A 26,227-nucleotide genomic window follows, 5' to 3' on the forward strand; every position below is an offset into this window, starting at 1 on the left:
GAAGCTTCGGCACTTATGACAGTGATTGATGTTGTGTGCATCACCAAGTCTGTAAAAGCAGTTGCAGTGTGAATTTTGGCTAGTAATCTGATAGCCAGATAGACTGTTTGTGATTGCAGAAATCTAATGAATTATGTAAGGATGCTAATCCTATCTAACCAACCTACTGAGTTTACACAATGGTTCCAATCCTAACTAACCAATTGCACTTTCACAGATTCTGGTAATAACTGCTTATCAGACATTGATACCATATCAATAGGCATTTCTTCAGGTCACAGTGCTGGAACTTCCCTTATTCTTTCATTATCAACAATCTCTCATGGAACCTACCCAGCTAAATATTATGCTATAGGCAGACAGCAAAGTTACCTGTAGAACACGCCGTACCATACAAACTGTTCATAACTCTCTACATCAGGACTCACATTTGTCCTTCCAATATCATACCAAAGCATAGGTAAGCGAAGTGTTAAAGTAGTTAAAAATAGCATACAGTTTCTCCATTCTGATTATACCTGATATTATGAAATCAATCTCAATTGTTTTACTCCTAATTATTAAATGTATTACTCCCAAGAACTGACCATGGTCTACCCATAATTTCACTGCTACCAACTGAAAACACTAAATCCATTTAAGTACTAGAGAATAAAATATTACATTTTATACATCTTTCTTAGTCCAGTGACAGTTATTGCAAAATAAAACACATTGCCTGCCAGTTACTTGCAGAGCAATATTTCTTCTTAACTCTCTTTATGTTTACATACCAGTGCTACTTCATCCCTTTAAAATCCAAACTATTATTTTTACACCAAGCATATGCTTTGCAGGATGCCACTTCTGCATAATTTTCGTATCTTTTTTTCACTCATTACTACAGAAAAAGCCATTTTTTTAAATTGTACATGATTCATGGAACAATATTACATAAAATATATGGAAAAAAACAAAACATAATAACTTTAAAAAAGAAAGCAAGAAAGAAAGAAAAACAGCCTTTACAAAAGAAAAACATGCACATGGTGATGTAGGATGAACTTACTAATTGTTTCTCCTAATTATTTCCACTGCTACTAACATTTACCCTCTCTCTGCAGTTCCACTGATGTATTGACTGCTTATTATTCTGCATGTTTGCTCTATTCCTTTCAGTTATGTATCATGACTGTTGATTCTAGTGTAGAATATCCCCTAGTCCCCCCTTATATAACACTATCTAAATCACCCCTTTCCTATTCTATCTATTCATACAATTTATGTCACTGTATACTATGACCCAATAACTGTTTTATTTGGTCTCACCTTACCTAATTAATACTTTATGCTAACAACCTGTATTACTGACTCGCATTTATTTGCTTCAAAATAATAATGATACCCTGGGTCTATGACACAATAAGCTCTAGAGCTGGAAAATAAAAAGAATCTTTATTAAAACAATATGTATTTATTTGACATTTGTTGACCGGGATAGTCCGACTGGGACAGAGCCCTTTTTCAGCGGAGGCCCGGGGAGAAAAGCTCCAGTGTACAAATGATTTCATGCTTATATCTTGTTATGGAAAGTGAAAAGTCAGGTTGAATGTGTGTGTGAGGCTGTTGTTGAGGTTGTGAGGTTATCAATCTGAGTGCCCAGGTCTCTCACCCCAGGTTGTGTGCTTATGGGGTTGCTGTTAATGTGGTCATTAGGGGTCGTGTTTTTGAAGAATGGTATGATGATATATTTATTTATTATTTATTTGACATTTAAATAATTTTAATTTTAATTTAATAATTTGAATAAATGAAAGTGCTTAACATTTATTATTTTAATAAAGATTCTTTTTATTGCCTGGCTCTGGAGCTTATTGTGTACCATAGACCCAGGGTATCAGTATTATTTTGAAGTCATTTTGTTTTTGGTATTCCTTAAAGCATAATTTTCCTGTGTTGTCTCATTTATTTGCCCTCATTATAGCTATGTACTACTTAATGTTGTTATTATGTTAAAGTTAATTATGATTTTTTTATTTTATCACAGTTAACGTGTAAAGAAATGTCTTTAGTTCAACATTATATATATATATATATATATATATATATATATATATTAATGCCTTTAGTGCAGTATTTTCATGTACCTGCTGTAATACTATCCTTGTTAATAGTTGATGCTATTTATATATGTTAAGAATCAATATTATTTTGTTCAGTATTGTCCTTGCCAAATTGGCTTCAGTTGTGACTGAAAAGGGTCTCTATGACCAGCTCATTCACCCGGTTATCAAATATAAACAAAGAAAGAAGGATCATGATTCAAATTTTGCAGCAAGGAAAAAAAGGGAAATGGAGATCACTTGAACAAATTATGAAACGTTTATAAAGTTGGCACATGGTGTCAGATGATGTATTAGCACTCAGCACATGCACACCCAAGTGCTGGATCTTCCAAGAAAGATTGTAAATAGTAACTGGTGGTGATAATGACAGGGATGAACCCAATCAGAGGACACATCAAGGAGGGTCCTTGATGTTAGAGCTTACCTTTCATTAATGAATTAAAGTTATGCAAGAGCTAATGAATAATAAAATGTCGAAAGAAAGGAAAACAATAAATCTGGTAATAAAAGTGATATTGTTAACAACATGACAGCTTAACACCAGTGTGCAAAATGTTAAATAAAGCATCTGTGAAGGAAATATCCAAAACAGAAGCACACAAATAGAGAGGTTTCTGTAAGACAGAAATAGCACAGCTATAATTCACAGGTGGGCATCAAAAATGTAATACAGTCCATGAACCCATATAAGAAGACAACAAAGCAAATACATGCATGCATGATGAATGGAGGCAGATGGAAATGTGGGAGAAAGTTTCAGGTGAAGCAGCTTAAAAAAAACTGAAGCAAACTGTAAGTAAAGGATAGAATGTAAGGATACAAGGTGAATATCTCCCTTGTTTACCCTCCTTCTCACACTCTGGTATGTATCCAAACCAAGGTCTTCATGGCAAAAAGACAGTGCATGCAAAATAAAGACAGTGATTGCAAATAATAAATCACTGAGTCATCCTGTTTTATTATAATAATGTGTGATTACCTTCATCAATTCGTTTCCTCAATTCTTCAATTGGAATAGCCTACATTTTTATCACAATGAATTAGTTTGTTTTTATAGAAAATAGCATTTTCCTCCAAAATATCTTGCTCCAGATTACAAAATAATTTGTTGAATAATGAGTATGAGTTAATTTTTTTTTTCATTTTCCCCTTCCTCAGAATAAAAGTGTGATAATGACCTGAACAGTTTACTAGTAACATTTTCTGGGAGAAAGCATCTCATAGCATATATTCAAACCCAGTCTTTATGTGCCCATTACTCAAAACTGCATTTTTCATACAAAATGAATGTAATTTATTAGACAAAAAAAGTTATGTACTCACCATAACGTTACGTCTGTGTTGTCCATTTTCATTTCTGTCTCACTGAGGGGTGGATTTGGATCTGATCCCTTTAATCTGACTTGGCCGCTATACAAGCTCGTGGTAATCTTGAACTCTCGAGCTTCACCTTACCCAGAATGTACCACCCCTCATTACCTCAGATCTTGTTTGCAGGCCATAGAAATAAATAGCTTATGCAATCTTACGGAAAGCTTAAGGAGTAGTATAACAGTGGAAGGAAGGACAAATCCATATCTGGAGCCATTAATACAAGAGGAATACCTCACAGAAGAATTGCTCTATCTACCCGTTGATCCAGAATATAAAGGAAGGGAGTTGATGGGAGAGAAAGTTTGGCAGAAATGAAAATGGACAACACAGATGGAACATTATATCATGAGTATATAAATTTTTTATCTGATGTTATCAATTTTCATTTCGGCCTCACTGATGGGACAGAATGCCCAAACACCGAATCCCCAGGTGGCCTCAAAGAAGAATATTCCTCAGCACCATTGAGCCAAATGATGCCCTACCCCTACAGACTAAGTTCAGTTTTTAATGAGATATGAAGATATGAGAAGCCCAAGTCAATGTCATCCAAGGATCCTCTTGAATGAAAAGCTGAGGAAGTTGCTAATGATCTTGTAGAGTGGCCATGTACTCGCTTTGTGAGAGGCAAGTTTAACTTATTATAAAGGAAGGAAATACAGTTAATTATCCATTTGAATAGAGAAACTTTAGACACTGATCTACCCAACTTTCTTTCAGCAAAAGAGACAAATAACTGGTCTGAATTTCTGAAGTGTTTTGTTCTGTGCAAATAAAAACAAATGTCTGTGAACATCTAGTGAATGTAACAAGTATTCTCCTTTATTAGCATAAATATGGAAGAAAACTGCTAGTTTGAGAGATTGGTAAATGTTGGAGTCTGAAACCACTTTGGACAAAAAGGATACATTGGTTCACAATGTAACTCTATCTTTGTGCAAAATTAAGTAAGGAGGTTTCACAGGCAATGCCTGAATTTCTAGAATTTTTCTGGCACACGTAATGGCTACGAAACACAGCATCTTCCAAGAAAGGAACTTCAGATCGCAAGTACTTGAAGGTTCAAAGGGAGGAAGGACTAAGGTTTGCAGTACTAGGGATAAATCCCACAGTGAAGTAGGATTGCTAACTGAGGATCTCAAGAGAAGAGTTCCCTAGAAATGTCTTACAAAGTTTATGTGATGCAAATGAAGAGCCATCCAGGCCAGTGTGACAGTTGGAAATTGCTGCTAGTTGAACTTTGGTTGTGGATGAGCTGGCCCTTTGACTAAACAGTAGCAGCGCCAAGAATTCCAATACAGAATGAACCGGAGCCACAAAGGGGTCTACATTATTTTGAAGAGCCCAGTGGACAAATCTTTTCCATTTGCTATGATAAATTTGATTGTGGATGGTTTGAGGGAAGATAATAAAAATTGGCAAACAGGGGTAGAGAGCATAGGTTGTCTAGCTACTACTGGAAATGGAAATGCCAAGCTGTCAGCTAAAAGTTTGGGGGGGCTGGATGAGTCATTTCTGTCAGGTGAGACAACAAGTCCAGAGCTCGGTCCAGAATCAGGGTTCATGGATCACATTAGGCCAAAGGAAGGGAAACCAAATTTGTTGAGGCCAAAAGTGGGCAATGAGAATCGCCTTGCTGTTCAAGTCTGGCAGCTGTCTGTAGGAACTTTGGTATTAGAGGAATCAGCGAATATGCATACAGTAACCTGTGGGGGCCAGTCATGAATAAGAGCATCCCTCCGTGACTCCCCTGTGGGTGAATTAAGGCAAAATAGCTGATGCAATTGCTGTTTAGGGGGAGAGGCAAAAAGGTCGCAGCAAGACTGACCTCATGTGCAGAAAACCTCTTCTACTTCTTTCTGGTTGAGGGACCATTCATGAGGCAATAGAATACATCTCCTCATTTTGTCTGCTAACATGTTGGATTTCCCCGAGATGCACATTGCTAAAAGAAAGCGGTTGGAAGAGCTTACCCATTGCCAACTCTTTAGTGCTTCTTGACAAAGAGGGTATGACTTTGTTCCTCCTTGTTTGTTGATGTATCAAACCAGTGACATACTGTCTGTGTGTATTGCAATTGTAACTGAAGGAAGAGCTTCCTGAAAGACTTGCAACACTAAGAGCACTGCTGTCAATTCTAGAACACTGATATTCAACTTGGCCTTGTCAGGAGACCAAGTGCCTTGGACTATCTTTCCCAGATAATGCCCACCCCCCAATCTGGGAAGCATCCGTGGTCACCATGACCTTGGGGTGAGTAGGGGCAAATAACTGGCCTTGAAGAAGTTGATCCGACTGGATCCACCACATCAAATGTTTTTTGCATGAGTTGGTTATTATTATATGAGCAGATGGGGGCAACTGTAGAATGGACCATTGAGATGCCAACATCCACTGAAGAATGTTAAACCTTGCCAGAGGTAGAAGGAGAATAACCACTGCCATCAATCCCAGCACTCATAGGACTAGGCGGGCTGGAACTGATGTACTACAAAGAATTTTGTTTACTTGTGATCTTAAGGTTTGAACCCTGGAGAGAGGTCAATGTAGACCTTATGTCTAGAAGTACTCCAATGAATTCTATGGCCTGAGTTGGTTGAAGCTGAGACTTTTTGAAAGTTATGGTTATTAATACAGAGGTACAAGTTTGAATTACATTTTCCCTTGCCATGATGAGTTGATGCCTGGTCATGGTGGAGATGAGCCAGTTGTCCAAATAAGGAAACACGTGGAATCCATGCAGTCTCAGGTGAGCTTCTACCACTGCCATACATTTGGTACACCCTGGGGGCTGTAGTTCATAGGTTCATAGGTTTATACTAGGCTATCTGCCCTAAGGCATTTATAAGCCTAGCCCAAATTATTGTGGCTTACGCCACCCCTTATATGAAAAAATACTGTGCCCATTAGTTTGTTATGCCTCTGTCCAGCAGTGACCCAGAGATGATTCCCGGGGTAAACCTACGATCTCCCATCCACAGGTCTAGATTTCTCTTGAACAGAGTCAGCGAGGTGCTCTGCCTCACATGGACCGGGATTTTATTCCACAGTATAGGGAGTCTCTGAGTGATAAATCTATCCCTCCAGCACGTCCTATTTATATCCGTGCTAAGGTTTAAGTCGCTTGCTCTAGTGGTTTTGGTGGATTTGGATTTTTGAGGTGGAGCATGTCCATTAATTCGGGTTGGACATGGCCTTGTATGTCAGGCACATGTCACCTCTGAGCAGGCGGTATGCGACTGAATAGAGCTGGAGTTTCTTCAATCTGGCAGCATATGACAGATTTTGGAGTCCCTTTATCCTTTTGGTGAGGAACTTTTGGGGTCTCTCCAATTGCTGCAGATGTTGGGTGAGATACATCCCGAATGGGGCATTGTACTCGATCATTGGTCTGATAAGTGAAGAGTACAGGGGAACAATGACCTCACTAGATCTGGATGTGAATCCCTTCATGATCAGGTGGGCAATGTAGAAGGTCTTTCTAACCACTTTAGCAATGTGAGTGTCAAAAGAAAGGCCACTGTCAACCTGGGTCCCCAGGTCCCTGATAACCTCTTCTGTGCTTAGTGGATTGCCACCTATATGGTAGCTTGGGGTTACCTTGTTTTTCCCGAAGGGTATGACTATACATTTTTGGCGTTTAACTTCAGGCCATGGCTCTGGCACCAGCTATCTGTTTCCGTGAGTCCCTTCTGAAGGATATCCGTGTCCGATGCACTTTCCACTATGGCGCCCAGTTTGCAGTCATCTGCAAACTTTGTCAGCCAAAGTCCTCCCATGTTGGCCTGTACTTCTGAGAAGTAGATGCCAAACAATAGGGGCCAAGGACCGAGCCCTGTGGGACACCACTTGTGACCGGCTTGGAGTCTGACACAGCGCCAGCAACTCTAACCCTGTGGGTTCTGTCCTTAAGCCAGTTTGCAACCCATCTTGTGACATATGGGTTTACATTTAAGCTGGTAAGTTTTTCTACAATACCCGAGTGGGGTATTGTGTCGAAAGCCTTTGCAAGGTCAAGGTAGGCTGTATGGACTGCCTTTCCCTCATCAATGGCCTTGGTGACTATTTCAAGAAGTCGACCAAGTTCAAAAGGCATGATCTTCCCTTGACAAAGCCAAACTGGGTCGGGTCCAATGTCTGCAAGTCCCCTATATCTTTGTTTATGAGCTCCATTATGATCCTCTCCATAGCTTTGCAGACTAGACTTGTTAAGCTTATGGGGCGGTAATTACCAGGGTCCGTGAGGCCACCTTTGTGGAGTGGGACCACAGTTGCCGACGCCACTCCTTGGGCACGTATCCTGTGGTAAGGCTGAGATTAAACAGCTGCCTTATGTGCGGGTTTAATTCCTCATTTAGCTCGTGTAGCACACAGCCGGGACACCATCTGGTCCCATTGATGCTGTGTTTTTAGCTTTAGAGAGAGCAGCTTTCACCTGCGCATTTGAGATGTCCGGGAGGCTACACTCGGCTGGGATAGTTATCTCTCCTTTAGGGGAGAGGGGTGAAGTTTGCACTGAACCTGTCTGCCAGTATGTTGGCAATGTCTGTGGGTTCAGTGATTTTTGTATCATTTTGGACTAATTCTGAGCATATCTGTGAGTTTCCACCCAGGTTCCTAACATAGCTGAAAAAGGCCTTATGATTGTCCTTTGAATCCATGGCAATTTTTCTCTCAAAATTGGCCTTAGTTGATTTTATGAGTGCTCGTATTTTTTACTAATAATGATCAGGGGTGACTTCCCTTTTATGGATTTTGTTCTATCATGTAATAGCTTTCTCCTCTTATTGTAAAGTTTGTTAATGGCTGGGGTCCACCAGACTGGACGTTTGCCCTTTGTGGAAAGAGTCTTGGTTTTATTTGGGATTGCCTGATCCATGCAGTCCTGGAGGTGTTCATAGAAGGCATTTGTAAGGGCTTCCGCAGCTTGGGTTGTGGTTTCCTCTGACTCAGGGGCCTTGAAGGATACCACACCAGTCTTGAGTAGTGTGAAGTTTGCTTTAGAGAAGTTCTTCACTATGGTCTTTTGTTTGGGGTGGGGCGGGATGTGGATTTCCAGTGAGATTAGTTTATGATCAGATCTCACCAATGAGGGATATACTTCGGTGTGGAGCATTTTGTCCCCATGTTTGTGACAATGAGATCTAGTATATTTTCTCCTCTCGTGGGAACAGTGACTAGCTGTTCCATGGCATTTGAATTTATGAACTCCAGGAACCGTTGGGCTAGAAAGTTAGGGCTTGAGTAATGTTCCCAGTCTATATTCGGGTAGTTGAAGTCACCCAATATGATGGTGTTTGGAGATACATTTATACCCTCCAGTGTCTTCAGGAAGGCTGTGTGGGGTTCCTGAGTTTGAGAGGGTGGCCTGTAGCATGCTACAATTTGTAGAGCAGTTTTGCCTATGGTTAGTTGCACCTGGATGGTTTCCGAAGCTTCATGCGTTGCCACCAACCTGGAGGTGTGAGTATCCTTTATGAATATGGATACACCCCCTCCTTTTGTGGAGTGGTCCGGGTTTTGGGGCCGGAACGTAGTGAGACCAAAGGGCAGTGTTCTGAACTAGTAATGACTGGCTCCTAGCTGGAAGCGTAAAAATCTCCTGGAACATGTTTATCTTTATGTGATAGTACACATCCTAGAGCTCTATTGGGCAAATTCAATCATCTTTTTCCAGAAAAGAAAGTATAGACTGAATTTTGACCATCCAGAACTTTGTTTTCTGAACAAAGTTGTTCAGGTTGCTGAGATCCAGAACTGGTCTCCAGTCCCCTGTATTATTTGGCACTAAAAAGAATCTTGAGTAAGTTCAGGATCCCTTCTGGTCTGAGGAGACCTCTTGAATGACTCTTTTGATTAACAGCTTTTATATCTGAATTGCTGCTTGTTCCCTAGTTGACGCAAGGATATCTGCCTTGAGGCTGAAGCAGACCTGAAATGACCATCGCCAAAGCTCTGAGATGCAGAGAAGGCTCTGAAGTTCCCGGAATCGAATGCCGCACCTCGGACCCGACGGGACAGAAACAAGTCTGAAAGCTCTCCAGATCCAACTGGATTGAAGAGCTCAGAGCAAGTCTCAGATCCTTGGACAGTAAGGTCCTTGTATCCCAAGCAGATGGAGCTGGAAGACTTGGATCCGGTGGCTCCGAGACCTGGGCTAGAGTCAGAGGAAGAACTAACGGTGGAATGGTTTCTGATACTAGGGCTTCCTGACCCAATGGGGTAGGAGCCAAAAAGGGGCAGACTGGCTCTGCACCGAGAACAAATTCCTCACTAGCCTCTCTACATCTTCTTCAGTTAGGCTCCTGTTTGAATGTGTAGACAGAGTAGATGGGGACTTAATCTTTCCAAAAAGGAGGATGGCATCCTCGATGAAAAAGGATCCATCAAAGGAGAATATCTTGTTCTAGGTAAGGTGGAGTTAAGATCTGTGGTCTTTGGATACAACAAATCCTTCTTTTTCAGAAACTTTGGATCCAAAGAAATGATTGGATCTGAGGGGGAGAGTTTTGACTTTGTCAGAAACAATACGAGAGCTGGATCTGAGAATTTAGGCTTCTTCCTCATAGGGTCCAAGGATGGCCTTTTTACTGTTTTTTTCTGATTTCGATGAAGTAGAAGAGGAGCTGGGAAATGTAAGAGCTAAATTTTTAGCTTTTTCTCTCTTTTTTTCCTTTGGCTGGTCCAGATATGGCATCATCAAAGGACGAGGGTAGAAGTCCTTTTATAATTAGTTTATTTTGGTGATCTGCCAACTTTGTTGGGTTAAATGCATGGCAGATCGCACACCTCTCTTGGAGGTGATGAGAACCTAGACAGAAGACACAAAGTGTGAGCATCTGAAACGGGAATCTTCTGACCATATTTTTGACACTTTTTAAACCCTGCACTGCAGGGCTTTTTCCTTTGTCAGCAATAGTTTCAGTACAAGAAAACAGCAACAATGTTATTTAGAAGAAATCTCTTCTTTTTTTTTTTTGTAAGAAAGAAGTAAAGAAAAAAAGAAACATAAGAGGGGAAGGGAATACCAACAATGGTATTTGAGGCTACGAAGAACGTTGAGGGATAGGGATTAATAACAATAGTAATATAGAATACTAGAGAGCAGTAAGGGTTAAATTTCAACTATAAAAATAGAAGAAGAAATTCAGAAAATTAAAGTAAGTAATTTGACTACTTTTCTACCAATTGCTCAAGAGATCAGACAACCACATCTTATCACTGTAAGCGGTAAACAAGACCTAAGGAAATGAGGGGCGGTGCATTCTGGGTAAGGGTGAAGCTCGAGAGTTCAAGATTGCCACGAGCTTGTATAGCATCCTAGTCGGATCCGAGGGATCGGATCCGAACCCATCAGTGAGGCTGAAATGAAAACTCACATCAGACTCATAATTAATTTTACAAAATGTATCTGTGTAATAGGTGGGTAGATAACTAGCAACTATCTTCACAAAGACTAAATATGACATTACAGTCTTGAAAATAAAATGCAAATTAAAATATAACTGCCAGTTGACACTGGCTCCTTTATGTTGTTATTATATGGTTTATTTCGTTGCAACAAAAAGATGCTCAGGATTAAAAAACTATATACGGTACAGTGGTTTACTGTTGCATAGTCTTTTATTACCAAACTATGAACACAGCTGTTATCCTTGTTTTATGCAGCTGTTATTACATTTATCTGCTAAATCTACTTGATTGGACTCTTTCATAATAAACTAGATTTTAAAATGTACAGCAGGCATCTAAAATGTTATTCTAGTCAAAAAATAATGACCAGATAACCAGCACTATAAATACCTTTCAGACTGTTTTTCTTTAGCCAGTCTTCTGATGTTTTGGCTTGAAATTCTGGCATTTCAATACCGAGAGGTCCATCATGATTTGGGGGTCGTGGAAGAAAATGAGTAGGTGGTATCTTTGCAACCTCAGAAGAAATCTAGATCAAAAAGAAAAAAAATACAGTATGTATACATTTGTTTTGGGATCCATATAAAATATAAAAGTGTTGCAAACTCTGCGGGTACGGCAGCTGCAAGATCCCAAGAGAAACAGTAATCCAAACAAAAAACAAGGACCAGCATACAAGGCACCTTATTGTAACATAGAATACTTTAATAAAAGTATTTTGGTTCTTTTGACAGACCGGTTTTGGCTAATTCAATACAGAGCCTTCATCAGTGTAAAAGATTCACCAAAAAAGAACCAATTTATAAATAAATGAATAGACCATGTGATTATATGATGTATTTTATATTTTATACAATATTGTGTGGTTTATTTTTAAACTAGCCAGCAATTAATTAAATTTGATTGAGTTTAATTAAGGAATCACATGATCTCTATGGAGACATTTAAATAAGGCTATTTTGTCCTGCATTGCTATCTTAATAAGCTCAGTATTGTACTGAGCGAAAGCGCTTGAGAGAAAAGGATTTGGATGAAGTTTTTGTTCTGTGTTTGAATAAACGTTTTGTGGAGATTACCTCTGGCTTTTCGCTGTTTTTTGCTGCTTTTCGCTGCTTTGGATCGTATTTTTCACTTGGTTTTGGCTTTGAGCTCTCCTTTTTTTCTGTGTTCCTGTTTCTGACTCGTTCCATGGAGGAAGAAGTGGTGCAGAGCGACTTCATTGACACCCCACAGGTGCTCAAAGCATTAGACGAAAATGGGCCGGTCACTAGGGCTGAATTTAATAGAGTGCTGGATATGTTAACGCAATTAACTTTTAGTTATGTACTTACCATAACTTTAGATGTTTGGGATCCATCTCGCCTACATTCAATACTGATGGGCTCGGAGCCGATCCCTCGGCTCCGACTCGGCACGCTATGCTATAGAGCGAGGCCTCTTATTGGCTGAGCTATTTCTTATCCCAGGATGCACCACCACTAGTCCCCCAGATTTTGTTTGTCCGCATTCATGCACACATGCACAACTTGTTTATATAACATTGTCAGATGTTTCAAGATGAAACAACAGGATTCGGACCTTCTGATATCCTCTGATCTCCAAGGAAGGGGGAAGGAGGGTGGGTTATTGGGAATGTAGGCGAGATGGATCCCAAACATCTAAAGTTATGGTAAGTACATAACTAAAAGATGTTATGTGATCCTATCTCGCCTACATTCAATACTGATGGGACAGCGTCCCTAGCACCTAAATCCTGGGTGGCTCATTGGAAAACACTCCTGAGCACTGTGGAACCAAATGAAGCTCGTCCTCTAGATGCCACATCCAATTTGTAGTGGGAAATGAAAGTGTGCGGGGAAGACCATGTAGCCGCAGCACAAATGTCACTAATGGCAAGCTTAGAATGAAATGCTGTAGAAGTAGCCATAGCTCTTGTAGAATGAGCTTTGACAGCGGTGGTAAGCTCTTTATTAGAATAAGAATAAGCTTGAGTAATACAGTCCCTGATCCATTTGGCAATAGTGACCTTTGTGACGGCTTTGCCTAATTTATTGTCCGCAAAGGATACAAACAACTGATCTGTTTTCCTTGTTTGTTTGGTCCTACCTAAATAAAAACACAACTGCCTGTGAACATCTAGTGTGTGGAATATGAATTCCGCTTTGTTAGAATACTTCGGAAAGAAGACTGGAAGTTCTAATGACTGTTGTAGACAGAAACTGGAACACACTTTAGGGACAAAGGATGGATTTGGCCTGAGAGATACTCTGTCTTTGTGAAAAACCAAGTACGGAGGTTTTACAGACAAAGCTTGAAGCTCTGAAACCCTTCTGGCAGAAGTAATCGCCACCAGAAAGGCAGTTTTCCACGATAGAAATTTTAAATCACATGTCGCTGCCGGTTCGAAGGGGGAGGAAGTTAAGGCGCGTAACACCACATCGAGATCCCATGGAGGAGCAGGATGAGAAATCGGAGGTCTTAAAAGCGCAGCACCTTTCAAGAAGGTGTTACACAATCTGTTGCTCATTAAAGGTGGATTTATAGATTCGTGAAAATTGGAAATAGCTGCCAATTGAACCTTGATGGTAGAGACTGAAGAACCTTGATTGAAGAGAGAAGTTAGAAATTTCAGTACTTCTGATACCGGAATGGTGATGGGGTCCAGACCCCGGAGTTGAGCCCAAATAGCAAATCTTTTCCATTTGCTAGAATACAATTTCTTTGTAGCAGACTTGTGGGCCGAAGATAAAATGTGTACCACTTCTGGATCCAAGGTATGACTCCTGACTATAGTCGGAAGAGGAGGAGCCAAGCTGTCAATTTTAAGGTGTGCAGGGACTGGTGGAATAGTCCCGACTGATGAACCAATAGGTCTGGGATCTGATCCAGGAACCATGGACCTTCCAGAGCATATTTCTGGAGATAGGGGAACCATACTTGACGAGGCCAGTAAGGAGCAATTAAGATCATTTTGCTCCTCAAGAGAGATGCCTTTTGGATCACCCTGGGAAGGAGAGGAACTGGGGGAAAGGCATAAAGCAAGCCGGTGGGCCACGAACGGGCTAGTGCGTCCATAGGGTTCTTCCCCGGAGCCGGGGTGAGGGAGAAGAACTTTTTGCACTTCGCATTCAGTGGAGTCGCGAAGAGGTCGCAACACGGAACTCCCCATTTGCTGAAAATCTGATTTGCAACTGTAATGTTCAGAGACCATTCATGTGGAGAGAGGATAGTTCTGCTCAGTCTGTCGGCTATCACATTGGACTTGCCCGGAATATGAGTAGCCACTAGAAAGCGTTTGGTCGACACTGCCCATTCCCAAACTCTCATGGCCCCTCTGCAAAGGGGATAGGATCTGGTCCCTCCCTGTTTGTTCAGGTACCAGACCACTGACATGTTGTCGGAATGAATGGCAATTATGCCCTGAGGGAGGTAATCGTGAACGGCTTGAAGGGACAGAAGCACCGCCCTCATTTCTAGGATGTTGATATGAAGTAGGGTCTCCTCTGGGTGCCATTTGCCTTGGACTGACCTGCCCAGGGAATGACCCCCCACCCCATCTGGGTGGCGTCCGTGGTCAACGTGGCCACAGGAGGAGGTGGAACAAAGGGTCGTCCCTGATCCAGATTGGAGGGCACCAGCCACCAGCGAAGGTCCTGTTTTGCAGTTTTCCGTGATCCATATGAGGTGACAGAGGGAGTTCCTGAAAGGACCACTGAGCTGAAAGAAGCCACTGTAGAATTCTCATGTGCAATCTTGCTAGGGGAACTAGAAGAACCGTGGCGGACATGGATCCCAATAGCTGCAGTACCATTCTGGCTGGGGCTTTGGATCTGGGAAGTAAGGCTCGAACTTGAGCCTGTATGGTTTGTATCCTGTCTGTAGGTAGATAGACCCGCATTCGATTTGAGTCTATCTCTACTCCAATGAATCTTATGCATTGAGATGACAGCAACACAGACTTTGGCCAATTGAAGGTGATTCCAAGGGAGTTGCCCAGAGATATCGTGGCTTGTAGGCTCCGCAATAGTAGATGCTTGGAGGTGGCAGTTAGGAGCCAGTCGTCTAGATATGGAAACACCTGGAATCCTAGACTTCTCAGGTGAGCAGTCACTACCGCCAAACATTTGGTGAACACCCTGGGGGCTGTGGTGAGACCAAAGGGCAGCACGCGGAATTGAAAATGACTGCCTCCTAGGCTGAAGCGCAGATGTCTCCTGGACGCTTGATGTACCATGATATGGTAATAAGCGTCCTTGAGATCTATGGAGCACATCCAAACACCTTTCTCCAGCAATGGGAGAATGGTTTGTAGGGTGACCATTCGGAACTTGGTCTTTTTGACTGAACGGTTTAGAATGCTGAGATCCAAAATGGGCCTCAAGTCCCCGGTCTTTTTTGGCACCAAAAAGAATCTTGAGTAAGTCCCTAATCCGATCTGGTCTGCGGGGACCAGTTGGATGACTCCTTTTTGCAGCAGCTTTGAAACTTCTGAGGCTGCAGTTTCCCGTTGACTGGGTGGCGGGTCCGGGATTTTTTTGGACTGAGGTGGAGAGTGAGAGAAAGGGATGGCGTAACCTCCGGCTATAATTCGAAGCACCCATCGGTCCTGAGTGATACCTTCCCAGGCTTTTAGGTGTCTCGAAAAACGACCCCTGACTGGCTCCGGAGCTGCACAGTCGGGCAATCCCTCAGGGACTGTGAAAGGCTGAAGAGCCACGAAAGGACTCGCGGTCTCCAGCGTTGTGAGGGCCTCTGCCGCCTCTGGGACGGCATCTTCCAGAAGAATTTCCCCCTCCCCTGCCTCTGGAAGGGGGATCGTCCTGCTGTGAGGGGTAAGACTTCCGAGATCTACGGAACCACATTTTCCCTCCTCTTTTAGCCTTGGGGTAAGGCCGAAAGGGAGTGGAAAATCGTGCCCCTACGGCAGTCAAAGTCTTACCTTCTTGCTCGCAGTGGGTCAGTGTGTCCTTTACCTTGGGTCCAAACAAGGAGGACCCATCAAAGGGGGCGTCGGCAAAGGAAGACTTAAAGGCCTCCGCAAAATGACACAGGCGGAGCCAGGCTTGTCTCCGTAGAGCAATGCCTGTACCCGCCGTTCTACTCGCCCCTTCGGCCGCATAAGAAATGAGCCTCATGGACGAGTTTGATATGGACGACAGCGTAGCCAGCTGAGAGCCAACCGTCTGGGCCAGCTCCTCAGGCAGGTTACCCAAGAGGGTATCAGAAAATTCTTTAATCAGATCCCTCTGAAATCTGGTAAAGTGCGTGAGATAGTTCAAGGACCTTAATGTAAAGGCCGCTGAACTTAGGGTGCGCTACCGCACGATCCATGCTCCTAGACTCCTTATTAGGAGGATGGACGGACGTCGAAGCCTCTGCTACATCTTGCTGGGTAGCAGATGCCACCACCAAAGCATCTACAGCCACACCTTTAGTCAGAAACTCTTTTTCCAGGGGTGCTGACAGGAACTTATTAGGACGAGCAGGCACCGGTTCCACAGAGTCTGGGTGTTCCCATGCCCTTCGACAGATCAAGTCCAAGAGCTCGTCGAAGGGCGGAGACACCCAGGAGGCAGAGGGCTGAGCCCCGAAGGCCTTAAAGAACACCGACTCATCAGCAGAAGGGGGTTTGGATTGCCAGCCGCCTCATTGTTTAAGGGCTTCCAGGATGTCTGCAAAGGAGACATCATCTGAGGACGACTTAGGGGACCTCTCTGCATCATCGAGATCAGTGTCTGATGTAAGGGACTCATCAGGGGAGTCAACGTGCTTCCTCTTGCACGATCTTTTCCTGGGGAGTTCCTCTGAAGAAGCTTCAGAGGGACCTCCAGGAGGGGGGGGACACCCCAGTGGGGGTAACCTCAGGCCCCGGGGCTCCGCTGTCTAAGGACAGGGGGACTACCAAAGACCCAGTCTCTGTATGCAGGGAAGGAGCTGGGGAGACCGTGGAGGTAGCCAAAGACGATTTGGCTAACGCACTCCTCATAGCCCTGAAGGTGGGACCACCAGAATCCTGGGAAGGTCCCACCTCCGTGGCCACAATGGTAGACGGCACTCCCACAGCCAACGCACCGAGAGGAAGGCCTGGGACCGAAAACATCAGTCCTGAAGCGTCCCCCCCGGGGCCGACAGAAGAAGTCCGCGTACCGAACTCCGACTCAAGAGCCGGAGATGGAGTAAGGGTCGGGCCCGACCCTAAAACCTCCATAGGTTCCACCAGCACCGGCTCCAACGGTGCCGAGGCTGTTGGAGGAGGAACCATAGTAGCAGGGTGGACCATCGGCTCCGAAGCCGAATGGGCTGGAGCCAAAACTAACTTTTGAAACACCGGAGACTGGAAAAGTCTTAGGAGCATCCTGTCGATGTCCGAATTAGACATCTTGGAGGATCTAGATGACACTGATCGGGTCCGAACCGATTTCTCCATCGGCTCCATAGGACTAGGGGACCGGCTCCGAATGGATTCAATTACTATCGGTTCCAAGGGAGATCCCAAAGCAATTTCCCTCGGTGCCGATGAGGACTTCGGCGCCGAAGGGGAAGAGTCTGAGCCGGCAACCCTCATCGGCTCCCAAATCAGTGGAGCCGATGAAGGTGACCCGCCTCTCGATGCCCCAGTCCTCGGCTCCAAAACCAGAGGGGTCTAGACTGGAGGCATCGAGGCAGACCGTTCCGCCCTCGGCTCCGAAGTCCGTGGAGCCGATGGAGAAGCATGCCTAGGTTTTTTGGCAGTCGGTTCCGACAGACTGGTCGGAGCCGACGCTTTTTTCTTTTTAGTAGGAGAGGAAGAGGAAGATAAAGCCTCTTCGAAGGATGGCTTAATCAACCCTTTTAAAATTAATTTATTCTTCCTCTCCTGGAGGACTCTCGATGAAAAGGCGTGACACACGCTACAGGACTCTTGTAGGTGCTTGGCGCCTAAACAATAAACGCACGAGGAGTGGTCGTCCGTTATGGACATTTTATTACCACACCTCGCGCACTTTTTAAACCCAGAGGGTCTATGCTGTTTAGACATGCTGACAAACTCTAAGATTAATACACAGAAAACAAGTTTAAAGTTTTTTTTTTTTTTTTTTTTTTTTTTTTTTTTTTTAACAAAAAGCAATTCACTACTAGTAGCACAAACACAGAAAAAAAGAGGGTCAAGACCCTCTAACGTTAGCAGGTACTTGACACAAAAAACGCTAGACAGTAATAGAAATAGGGGAAGGCCCCTCTAACTTAAACGGGAAACCTTCCCTTAACGAAAAAACACAATTTCCTCAACAGATATTCTTAAACACACTCGTACCACAACAATAGCTGTTAAAACAGCTTTTGGGTTCCAATAAGCAAATTTCCTGACAGGAAAAGTCTGAATAAAACAGTACTTAGCCCAGCCAAGTTTGAGACCACGTCCTAGCTTGTAAGCGGCAAACGAGATCTGGGGGATTAGTGGTGGTGCATCCTGGGATAAGAAATAGCTCAGCTAATAAGAGGCCTCGCTCTATAGCATAGCGTGCCGAGTCAGAGCCGAGGGATCGGCTCCGAGCCCATCAGTATTGAATGTAGGTGAGATAGGATCACATAACATCAGAAGTTTTCAATATTAGTAAGACGGACACAGTTTTAACGTTGCCAGGCAACCAGCAACAAGGACTGGAGCGGAAGAGAAGACGCATTTCCGGTGAACTCTTGCCAACGAACAGTGGCATTCAGTCTGGGTCTAGTATCCAGCAGGCTATGAATAAACGGACTAGTAAAGTAAGCAATCAGGGTTCGAGTGATGTAGGCGGCCGTAGCAAGGACTTTGACTTCAGTGCCTGGGCGGAACAACACTTCTGGTTTAAACAAGGTACAGATAACACTGCTAATAACGCTGACATTGAGCAAGACTTTAATATATTGCGTGACAAGCTGTACACTTTTAAAACGAACCAACTTGAAATAGACTATTTAAAAGAATGTGTGAAAGTGGAAAGGGTTCCAAAAGGTTTAAGATGTTTTAAATTTCCAAATAATGTTCAAAAGGGTACTACATATTATAAGAAACCGTGTGATATTTTTAACCGTGCAGGAATTGAAATGTTAGAAGTTATGATAGCAGAGTATGAAGCAAAGGCTGATTCTCTGCTTAAGGATTTAAATGCGTTGAATAACACGTTGGTAAATGACAAGAATTTTGTTTCAGTGTAGCGCAATTATAACATTTTCAACTAAGTGGACCAATTCTGTGTTAAGGTTGTGAACCGTAAGATACATAAATTGGAAAGGGACCTTAGAGAATATAGTGAGGGCAGGGCTTACCCACTCCCAGTTAAGACTAGATGGGCTAGTAATACTGTTATGCAGCACAATAATGCCCATAGTAGCAATAATGATGATCCGCAGGCTGATTTACCTAGAAGGAGTGAGAGATTAGCAGAGAAGGAAAGGAAGAACTCTCATCAGGATTTTATATTTCCCCCAGACAAATCAGGGGGGAGGGGGGCCAGATTCCCAGTGAGGAGATGGAACAAGTAACTGAGATCAGTCATGCTGTTCCCGGCCAAGAGAGGTTTGAACCTCTGGATATACCTTCTACCATCCCCACAAGTTACACGGTGACCACGGACAACAACTTTACTGTTTATAATTTCACTGATTTAGAGATAAGGAAGGAACACTTCAACTTATTTACAAGAGGCATGCATTTTGTACCAGCATGATCATTTAATCTAGAAAAAGAATTAATAGACCTCAAAATGTTTGTTAGACATTTGAATTTGTCTCTATATTTTAAGGGTCAATCCTGTCAAGGTGACATACTCACAAGAAAGAGCACCTTCAACCCTCCTACATACCCCTCCATTAAGGTGTTTGAAGAATTGGCAGAAAGAGATCTAAGGGCCATTGATACTAGAAAATCTGCTACATGAATGAAACACACATAATCAAGCTTTTAAAAGAAGAAGGGTGTAGAGTAATGAAACCGGATAAAGGAGGGGGTTTAGTTTTGATGTACAATATAGACTATGACGCATACATTTATAACATGTTACAGGATGTTGAGCACTATGACCTAATATCAAGAAATGAGCTACATATAGCATATTCCAAAATCAACTACCTATTAATGGACCACCTTTTACAAGGTGCCATTAACGAAAAGCTGTATAATTATTTATTTGTAGCTAAACCAAGAATTCCAGTAATTTTTGGCATCCCAAAAACCCATAAAGGACTGGACCCTTTGAAATTCAGACCAATAGTTTCTGGTGAAGGAAGCATTACGGAACCCTTGGGGAAATTTATTGACTATGTCCTTAAACAGTTTGTTACATCATTAAGCTACATATGCAAAGATTCTTGGGACTTTTTAAAAGGTATGGGATCCCACTTGTACCACCCGGACCTTTTAATGGTAACTATCGACATAGTGCAACTATTTCCCAGTATACCACATTTAATAGGTCTAGATTGGTTCAATGAGGTTTTGGTTAAAGAAGCCAATCTTGATGCTAATGTTGTGAACTTACTAGTTGAATTCATGGAGATTGTGTTAAGCAACAACTTTATTTGTTTCAATGGCGAAGTTTACAAACAAAAATTGGGAGTTGCAATGGGAGCTTCTTGCGCCTCTTTATATGCGAACATTGTATTGCATAAATGGGAACAGACTTTTATATTTGGCACAGACTGGGTGAAATATATTAAGCACTACGTTAGGTACCTGGATGATATATGTTTGTTATGGCATGGAACAGAAGTGGATTTTCAGAAATTTGTTAGTTACATTAATTCCACTACTTCCTTTTTGACTTTCACACACTCAGTCAGTAATACTAGTTTGAACTATTTGGATGTAACTATAATTAAAGATGTCACCAATGGCAAGTTTGCTTCAAGAGTATACAGGAAGCCTACATATTCTAATTCTTATCTGCATTTTGGTAGCAGTCATCCTTTCTATCAAAAGAAAGGAATTATCAAAGGGCAACTAATCCGTGCTTCTAGAATGTGTAGTACTGCAGAATACTTTTTAAATGAGGTAAGCTTTTTAGAAGAGAGATTCTGTGAAAGGGGTTACCCGGCCAAACTAGTTAATAACTTGGTCACTGAAATTTCCACATGCAGGGAAGAAAAATACCCACCACTTTTAGGGTGTACGATACCGCAAGTGGGCAACTTGCACAAGAATACCCAGGAATTAGAACAAACTAGCTACATACACGCATTTTCTAACAACTCTAATTTAATAGAGGAAACAATATTAAGGTACTGTCCAGTTCTTACATTGCATGAAGAGTTATTAACAAAGGTCCCAAAAAATCCTAAATTTGTTAGACGCAGGGACACTAACATGAAAGAACTATTTGAGAGAAAACAAATGATAAACACCACTGGTAGCAGATCTAAGAAAGGAACTTATAAATGTGGAACATGCAAACAATGCACTGCCATTTTGAACCATCATAGCATATATATTCCATCTAGGAAATGTCTATTCCGGTCCAATGGATATTTTAATTGTAATGCAAAATACGTTGTATATTTAGGTTTTTGCACAAAATGTCAAAGTTTCTATGTGGGGAAAACAGAAAGGACCCTAAGGAGAAGAATCTATGAACACTTCTACAACATTTCTAAGAAAAAAGAGACTAATGCTTTTTACAAACATTCTTTGTCTTGCCTAGATATGGAAATCAAGTTTATTGTGTTAGACCAGATAATACCTGATAAGAGAGGGGGTGACTGGGAGACCAAATTGGAATACAGGGAGCTTATATGGCAGCTAAGACTGGATGCTGCTAAATGGCCAGGATTAAATGACTATATGAATTTGAGCAGTGTTCTGAAATTAAGAAGGGCTAAGTTATAATATGTAATATTTAACAAGAGATCATCAGCATTATTATTTGCATTAACTTATTTATATTTTACCATTTATTCTGAGTATAGGGAATATAATCTATGTAATAACGCTTGAATATTTAATATTTGATCATTATTTTTATTTTTACTCTGATTTTTATTTTTATTGTTTATTGTGGTATTTTATTACATTATCTATGTTTTTTGTACACTAATAATGATACAACAATCAATCACTATGAAAATGGTTTTATGAAATAACATACATAATATTATTTATTCATTCATTCACAAACATTTTGTGATTTCTAAATGATATTTAAGTAAATGATATTTAAGAAAATGTATTTATTAGGATATTTAGGATTTTATGTATTTTATATTTTATACAATATTGCGCTGTTTATTTTTAAACTAGCCAGCAATTAATTAAATTTGATTGAGTTTAATTAAGGAATCACATGATCTCTATGGAGACATTTAAATAAGGCTATTTTGTCCTGCACTGCTATCTTGATAAAGCTCAGTATTGTACTGAGCAAAAGCCCTTGAGAGAAAAGGATTTGGACGAAGTTTTTGTTCTGTGTTTGAATAAACGTTTTGTGGAGATTACCTCTGGCTTTTCGCTGTTTTTCACTGCTTTTCACTGCTTTGGATCGTATTTTTCACTTGGTTTCGACCATGTGATTAATTACAAATGCTCATTAAGACCTGGCTTAAAGAGACCACCAAGTTTAATAATCCATTTTTTCTCCATGGAATTCAGTAATTCATGCCAACCTAATTTATTGTTTCTGGATCTGTTTATTTTATCTATAATGGTGAAACTAAAACATGCATTACTGTGTATTAATGAATGCTTATAAAGAGCATTGGTTTCTCTCTTGTTTTTAATGTCACTGAGGTGTTCAGATATTCTGAATTTCAAGGGTCTTGAAGTTTGACCAACGTAAAATGCAGGACAGTTGCACTTGGTCAAATATATTAACCAGTCCAAGGAACAGTTGGCAAAAAAAATTATATTATAAACCTCGGGGGTATTTTGACTACTAAAATTTTTTTGTTTTAAATAACTTGGCGCAATGAGTGCAGTGTCCGCAAGGAAAGCATCCAAGTAAAGGTTCACCTGATAGTGTGGTTTGGATAGTGTTGGTAATTTTGGCTTCGGAATGTTTGAAATGATTGAAAAAAGAAGAAAAATTTCTGCCTTTATGGAAAGAAAACAGGCATCTGTCACCAAGTATTTCATTGAGTTTTGGATCACATGTTAATATATTCCAGTTTTGCTGGACGGTATTGATTAATATGTTAGTATTACGTCCATATGTAGTGATGAGTCTGGGTGGTTTGGAATTTGATTGATTCCTATTTTTGTAAAGAAGGAGATCATCCTTATTCATATTGTCCACAGTGTGTTTTGTGTGTCATAATTGACCCATTTTGTAACCCCGGTCATGAAATCTGAGAAATAAATCGTATATAGGTGTGTCAATCAGAACAAATGTGTTTAATACGCATGAACTGGGATTTGGGAATGTTTTTGTAAATATGGGGGGGGGGTAAAAGCTGGAGGCATGGAGGAGTGAATTATTATCAGGGAATTTACGATGAATTTCTGTAGTCAACGTATGATCAGATGCGTGGCAAACCAGAACATCCAAAAAAAATCATTTTATTTTTATCATAGTTGACAGAGAATTCGATTCCTCATTTATTTTCATTCAAGTATGTGGTGAATTCCAAAAGATATTCAGTATCTGCCCTCCATACCAACCAGCAGTCATCCAGATATCTACGCCAGATGTCCATTTCTTCTATATAAATATTGTGTGAAGTGTCATAAATGACCTGTTCTTCGAAATAAGCCATGAACAAATCTGCGTATATAGGAGCGAAAGAAGCCCCCATTGCTGTCCCCTTAGTTTGCAAGTAACAGTTTCCCTTGTAAAAGAATACATTCTTCATCAATACATGTTCTGTCAAACACAACAGAAGGGTATTAAAGCCGGGTTTGTATAATTCAGTCTTGTTGAGCCAATATTCTAAGGCCTCCAAACCAACCCAGTGGGGAATGTTGGTGTATAGTGATGTTACATCCAATGTACAAAGTAACCAGTCTGGTTCCAAGAGAAAATGGATTATTAAACTTGGTGGTCTCTTTAAGCCAGGTCTTAATGAGCATTTGTAATTAATCACATGGTCTATTCATTTATTTATAAATTGGTTCTTTTTTTGTGAATCTTTTTCACTGATGAAGGCTCTGTATTGAATTAGCCGAAACCGGTCTGTCAGGGATTACCTCAGTGTCACTGCTCAACAGAGGCACAGCAAAATAATGGGTATAGTTCCCCATACTAAAGGGGTGGCGTAAGCCACAAAACTATGGGCTAGGCTTGTAAATGCCCTCGGGCAGATAGCCTAGTATGAACCTATGAACCTATGAACCTATAAAAGAACCAAAATACTTTTATTAAAGTATTCTATGTTACAATAAGGTGCCTTGTATGCTGGTCCTTGTTTTTTGTTTGGATCCATATAAAATATGCCTCAGTGTGTGCACTACTGTTGTATGTACACATATGCACAAGATCTTGTTAGAAAACTAATAGAATAGCATTCACTTATAGTTATCTTTCTGTATTACATGGTTTCTGCCTTACTCGCCTTTGCAGTTAGGTTATATGAGCTCTCCATCCAATTTCTCACAGCTATATATCACATCTTTACCTTCAAAGTGGCAAAGGTGGTGGAATGCCTGTAATTAGAAAGAACAGACCATTGCTAGTGTGTTTGTTTTTCTCAAATAAAAAAAAGACAGAACAGGCTAAGACATGGAGGATAGGTAACATGATTCTTGCAGACTTCAAGTAGGTCCACCCTATAGGGTGAGGCATTGCCCTGATGATCTATCACCCCTGGGAATCTGGAATTATGGCAGGTGCTACACAACTTTATCTTCTTTGTGCTATGGATCACCACATGTCAGGCCTTTCCTTCAAATAAGAGATGGTGCAAGGAGCAACTGACTACAGGAAGCCATTAAAGACTTTCTTCTCAAATCTCATTCTGCTGCTAGCCTGAATGTCTAGACAATAATGGTTTGAAAAGGTATATGTGCTTGTCTAAGGTCACACCAGCATCAACATTTTGGAAAAAGGTTATCCTACAGCAAACACTTAAAGTAGACAGAGGTTACCTTAAAACAATTGACCAAAGATGTAACTGCACTAGTACAATGAGACAGGACCTGATAAGAATTCTTCTGCTAAGGACTAGCACATACAGATACAGTGACTCAAATAAGAGGAAATCATTTGTTTACAATATATGTATTTAGCATTGGACACAAACCAATCTGCAGTGGTGCAGTGGTAGCATTGTTACCTCACAGCAAGAGGTTCTCCCGTTCAATTCTTGGCTGGAGTTCAGGGAGTGCCTTCTGTGTGGAGTCTGCATGTCCTCCCCATGGTTGGGTGGGCGTTCGAAAGACATGCGTAAACGGGCGTGCCTTTGTTGAAGGCTGAACATCAAGGTAGCACCTCGGCGCTCGTGAAAATCTACTATCAATCATTAGCGACCCCTAACTGGGAAAAGCCGAAAGACCAACAACAACATTGGACACAAATCATTGTTTCATTTTTCTTTAAGTCTTTGGTGTAATACAGGTAACACTTAAATATACTGTGCCCATAGATTTTGGGGGAATAGGTGGTGGTGCTGCGGTAGCGTTGTTCCCTCACAGTTAGACGTTGCCCGTTCGATTCTCAGTTAGAGCGTCTTCTATGTGGCGACATGCGTGAATGGGCATTCCTTCGCTGAAGGTTGTGTGTTAGGCCCGGCAAGCCAGTACATAAAAATCTACTGCCATTCATTAGCGGACCGGAGTTCCGCTGTGGCTACCCCTAACCGGGAAAAAGCCGAAAGACACAAACAATAAACAGGCAAATAAATAGCCTGGTTTAAAGTGAACTCTGAAACTGGCAGGAATTTGGGACTGACTCTGAAGGACATCTATCATTTTGAGTCACTAAGCACCACTGAATATAAAGCTAAGTTTTGTATTTTTTTTTCTGGCTGAGTACTTGCCATCAATAATAATTTTCTCTTATAAAACTTAGTACTGTTGCGTGAGCATACCTGATTTAACAGTAGATGTTCAAATGCAAGAATCACTGCTGCACCTTCATGCATAATACATGGGAATTAGTCTTGCAGGGTACATCCGTCCATCCAGCCTGACTTCCAGATCTTCAGATGTTCCCTAAGCAGGACAGGTCTGGTTCCCACACCAAGAATGTCAGTGGAATGTTGCTAGAAAATGAACAACAGTCCACAACATCTTCAGATGTCCTTCCAAGATCACTGTTGCAGTATTTCTTATGTGCGAGATGTCCTGCCAAGTATAGCCAAATGTCCAGCCAACATACCAAAGCCTAGCCCCTTTCATTCATCATCCGTGCAACATATGACCTAAGTCAGAGGATGTAAGGTACATAAGG

General features: G+C 41.4%; 1 protein-coding gene across 3 annotated transcripts in view; it reads right to left on the reverse strand.

The window, feature by feature from the left end:
- The window catches only part of VWA3A (von Willebrand factor A domain containing 3A), a 2,208,650-nt gene that overhangs the window by 1,339,240 nt on the left and 843,183 nt on the right, over positions 1–26,227 (reverse strand). For all 3 annotated transcript variants that reach the window (XM_044089639.1, XM_044089638.1, XM_044089640.1), the window contains one exon: positions 11,283–11,421. In XM_044089639.1, the coding sequence (XP_043945574.1) occupies positions 11,283–11,421 (139 nt within the window). The remainder of the gene's footprint in view (positions 1–11,282; positions 11,422–26,227) is intronic.

Source organism: Protopterus annectens, chromosome 12.part0, assembly GCF_019279795.1.
Source record: "Protopterus annectens isolate FY-2018-M chromosome 12.part0, PAN1.0, whole genome shotgun sequence".
Classification (NCBI taxonomy): Eukaryota; Metazoa; Chordata; order Ceratodontiformes; family Protopteridae; genus Protopterus; species Protopterus annectens.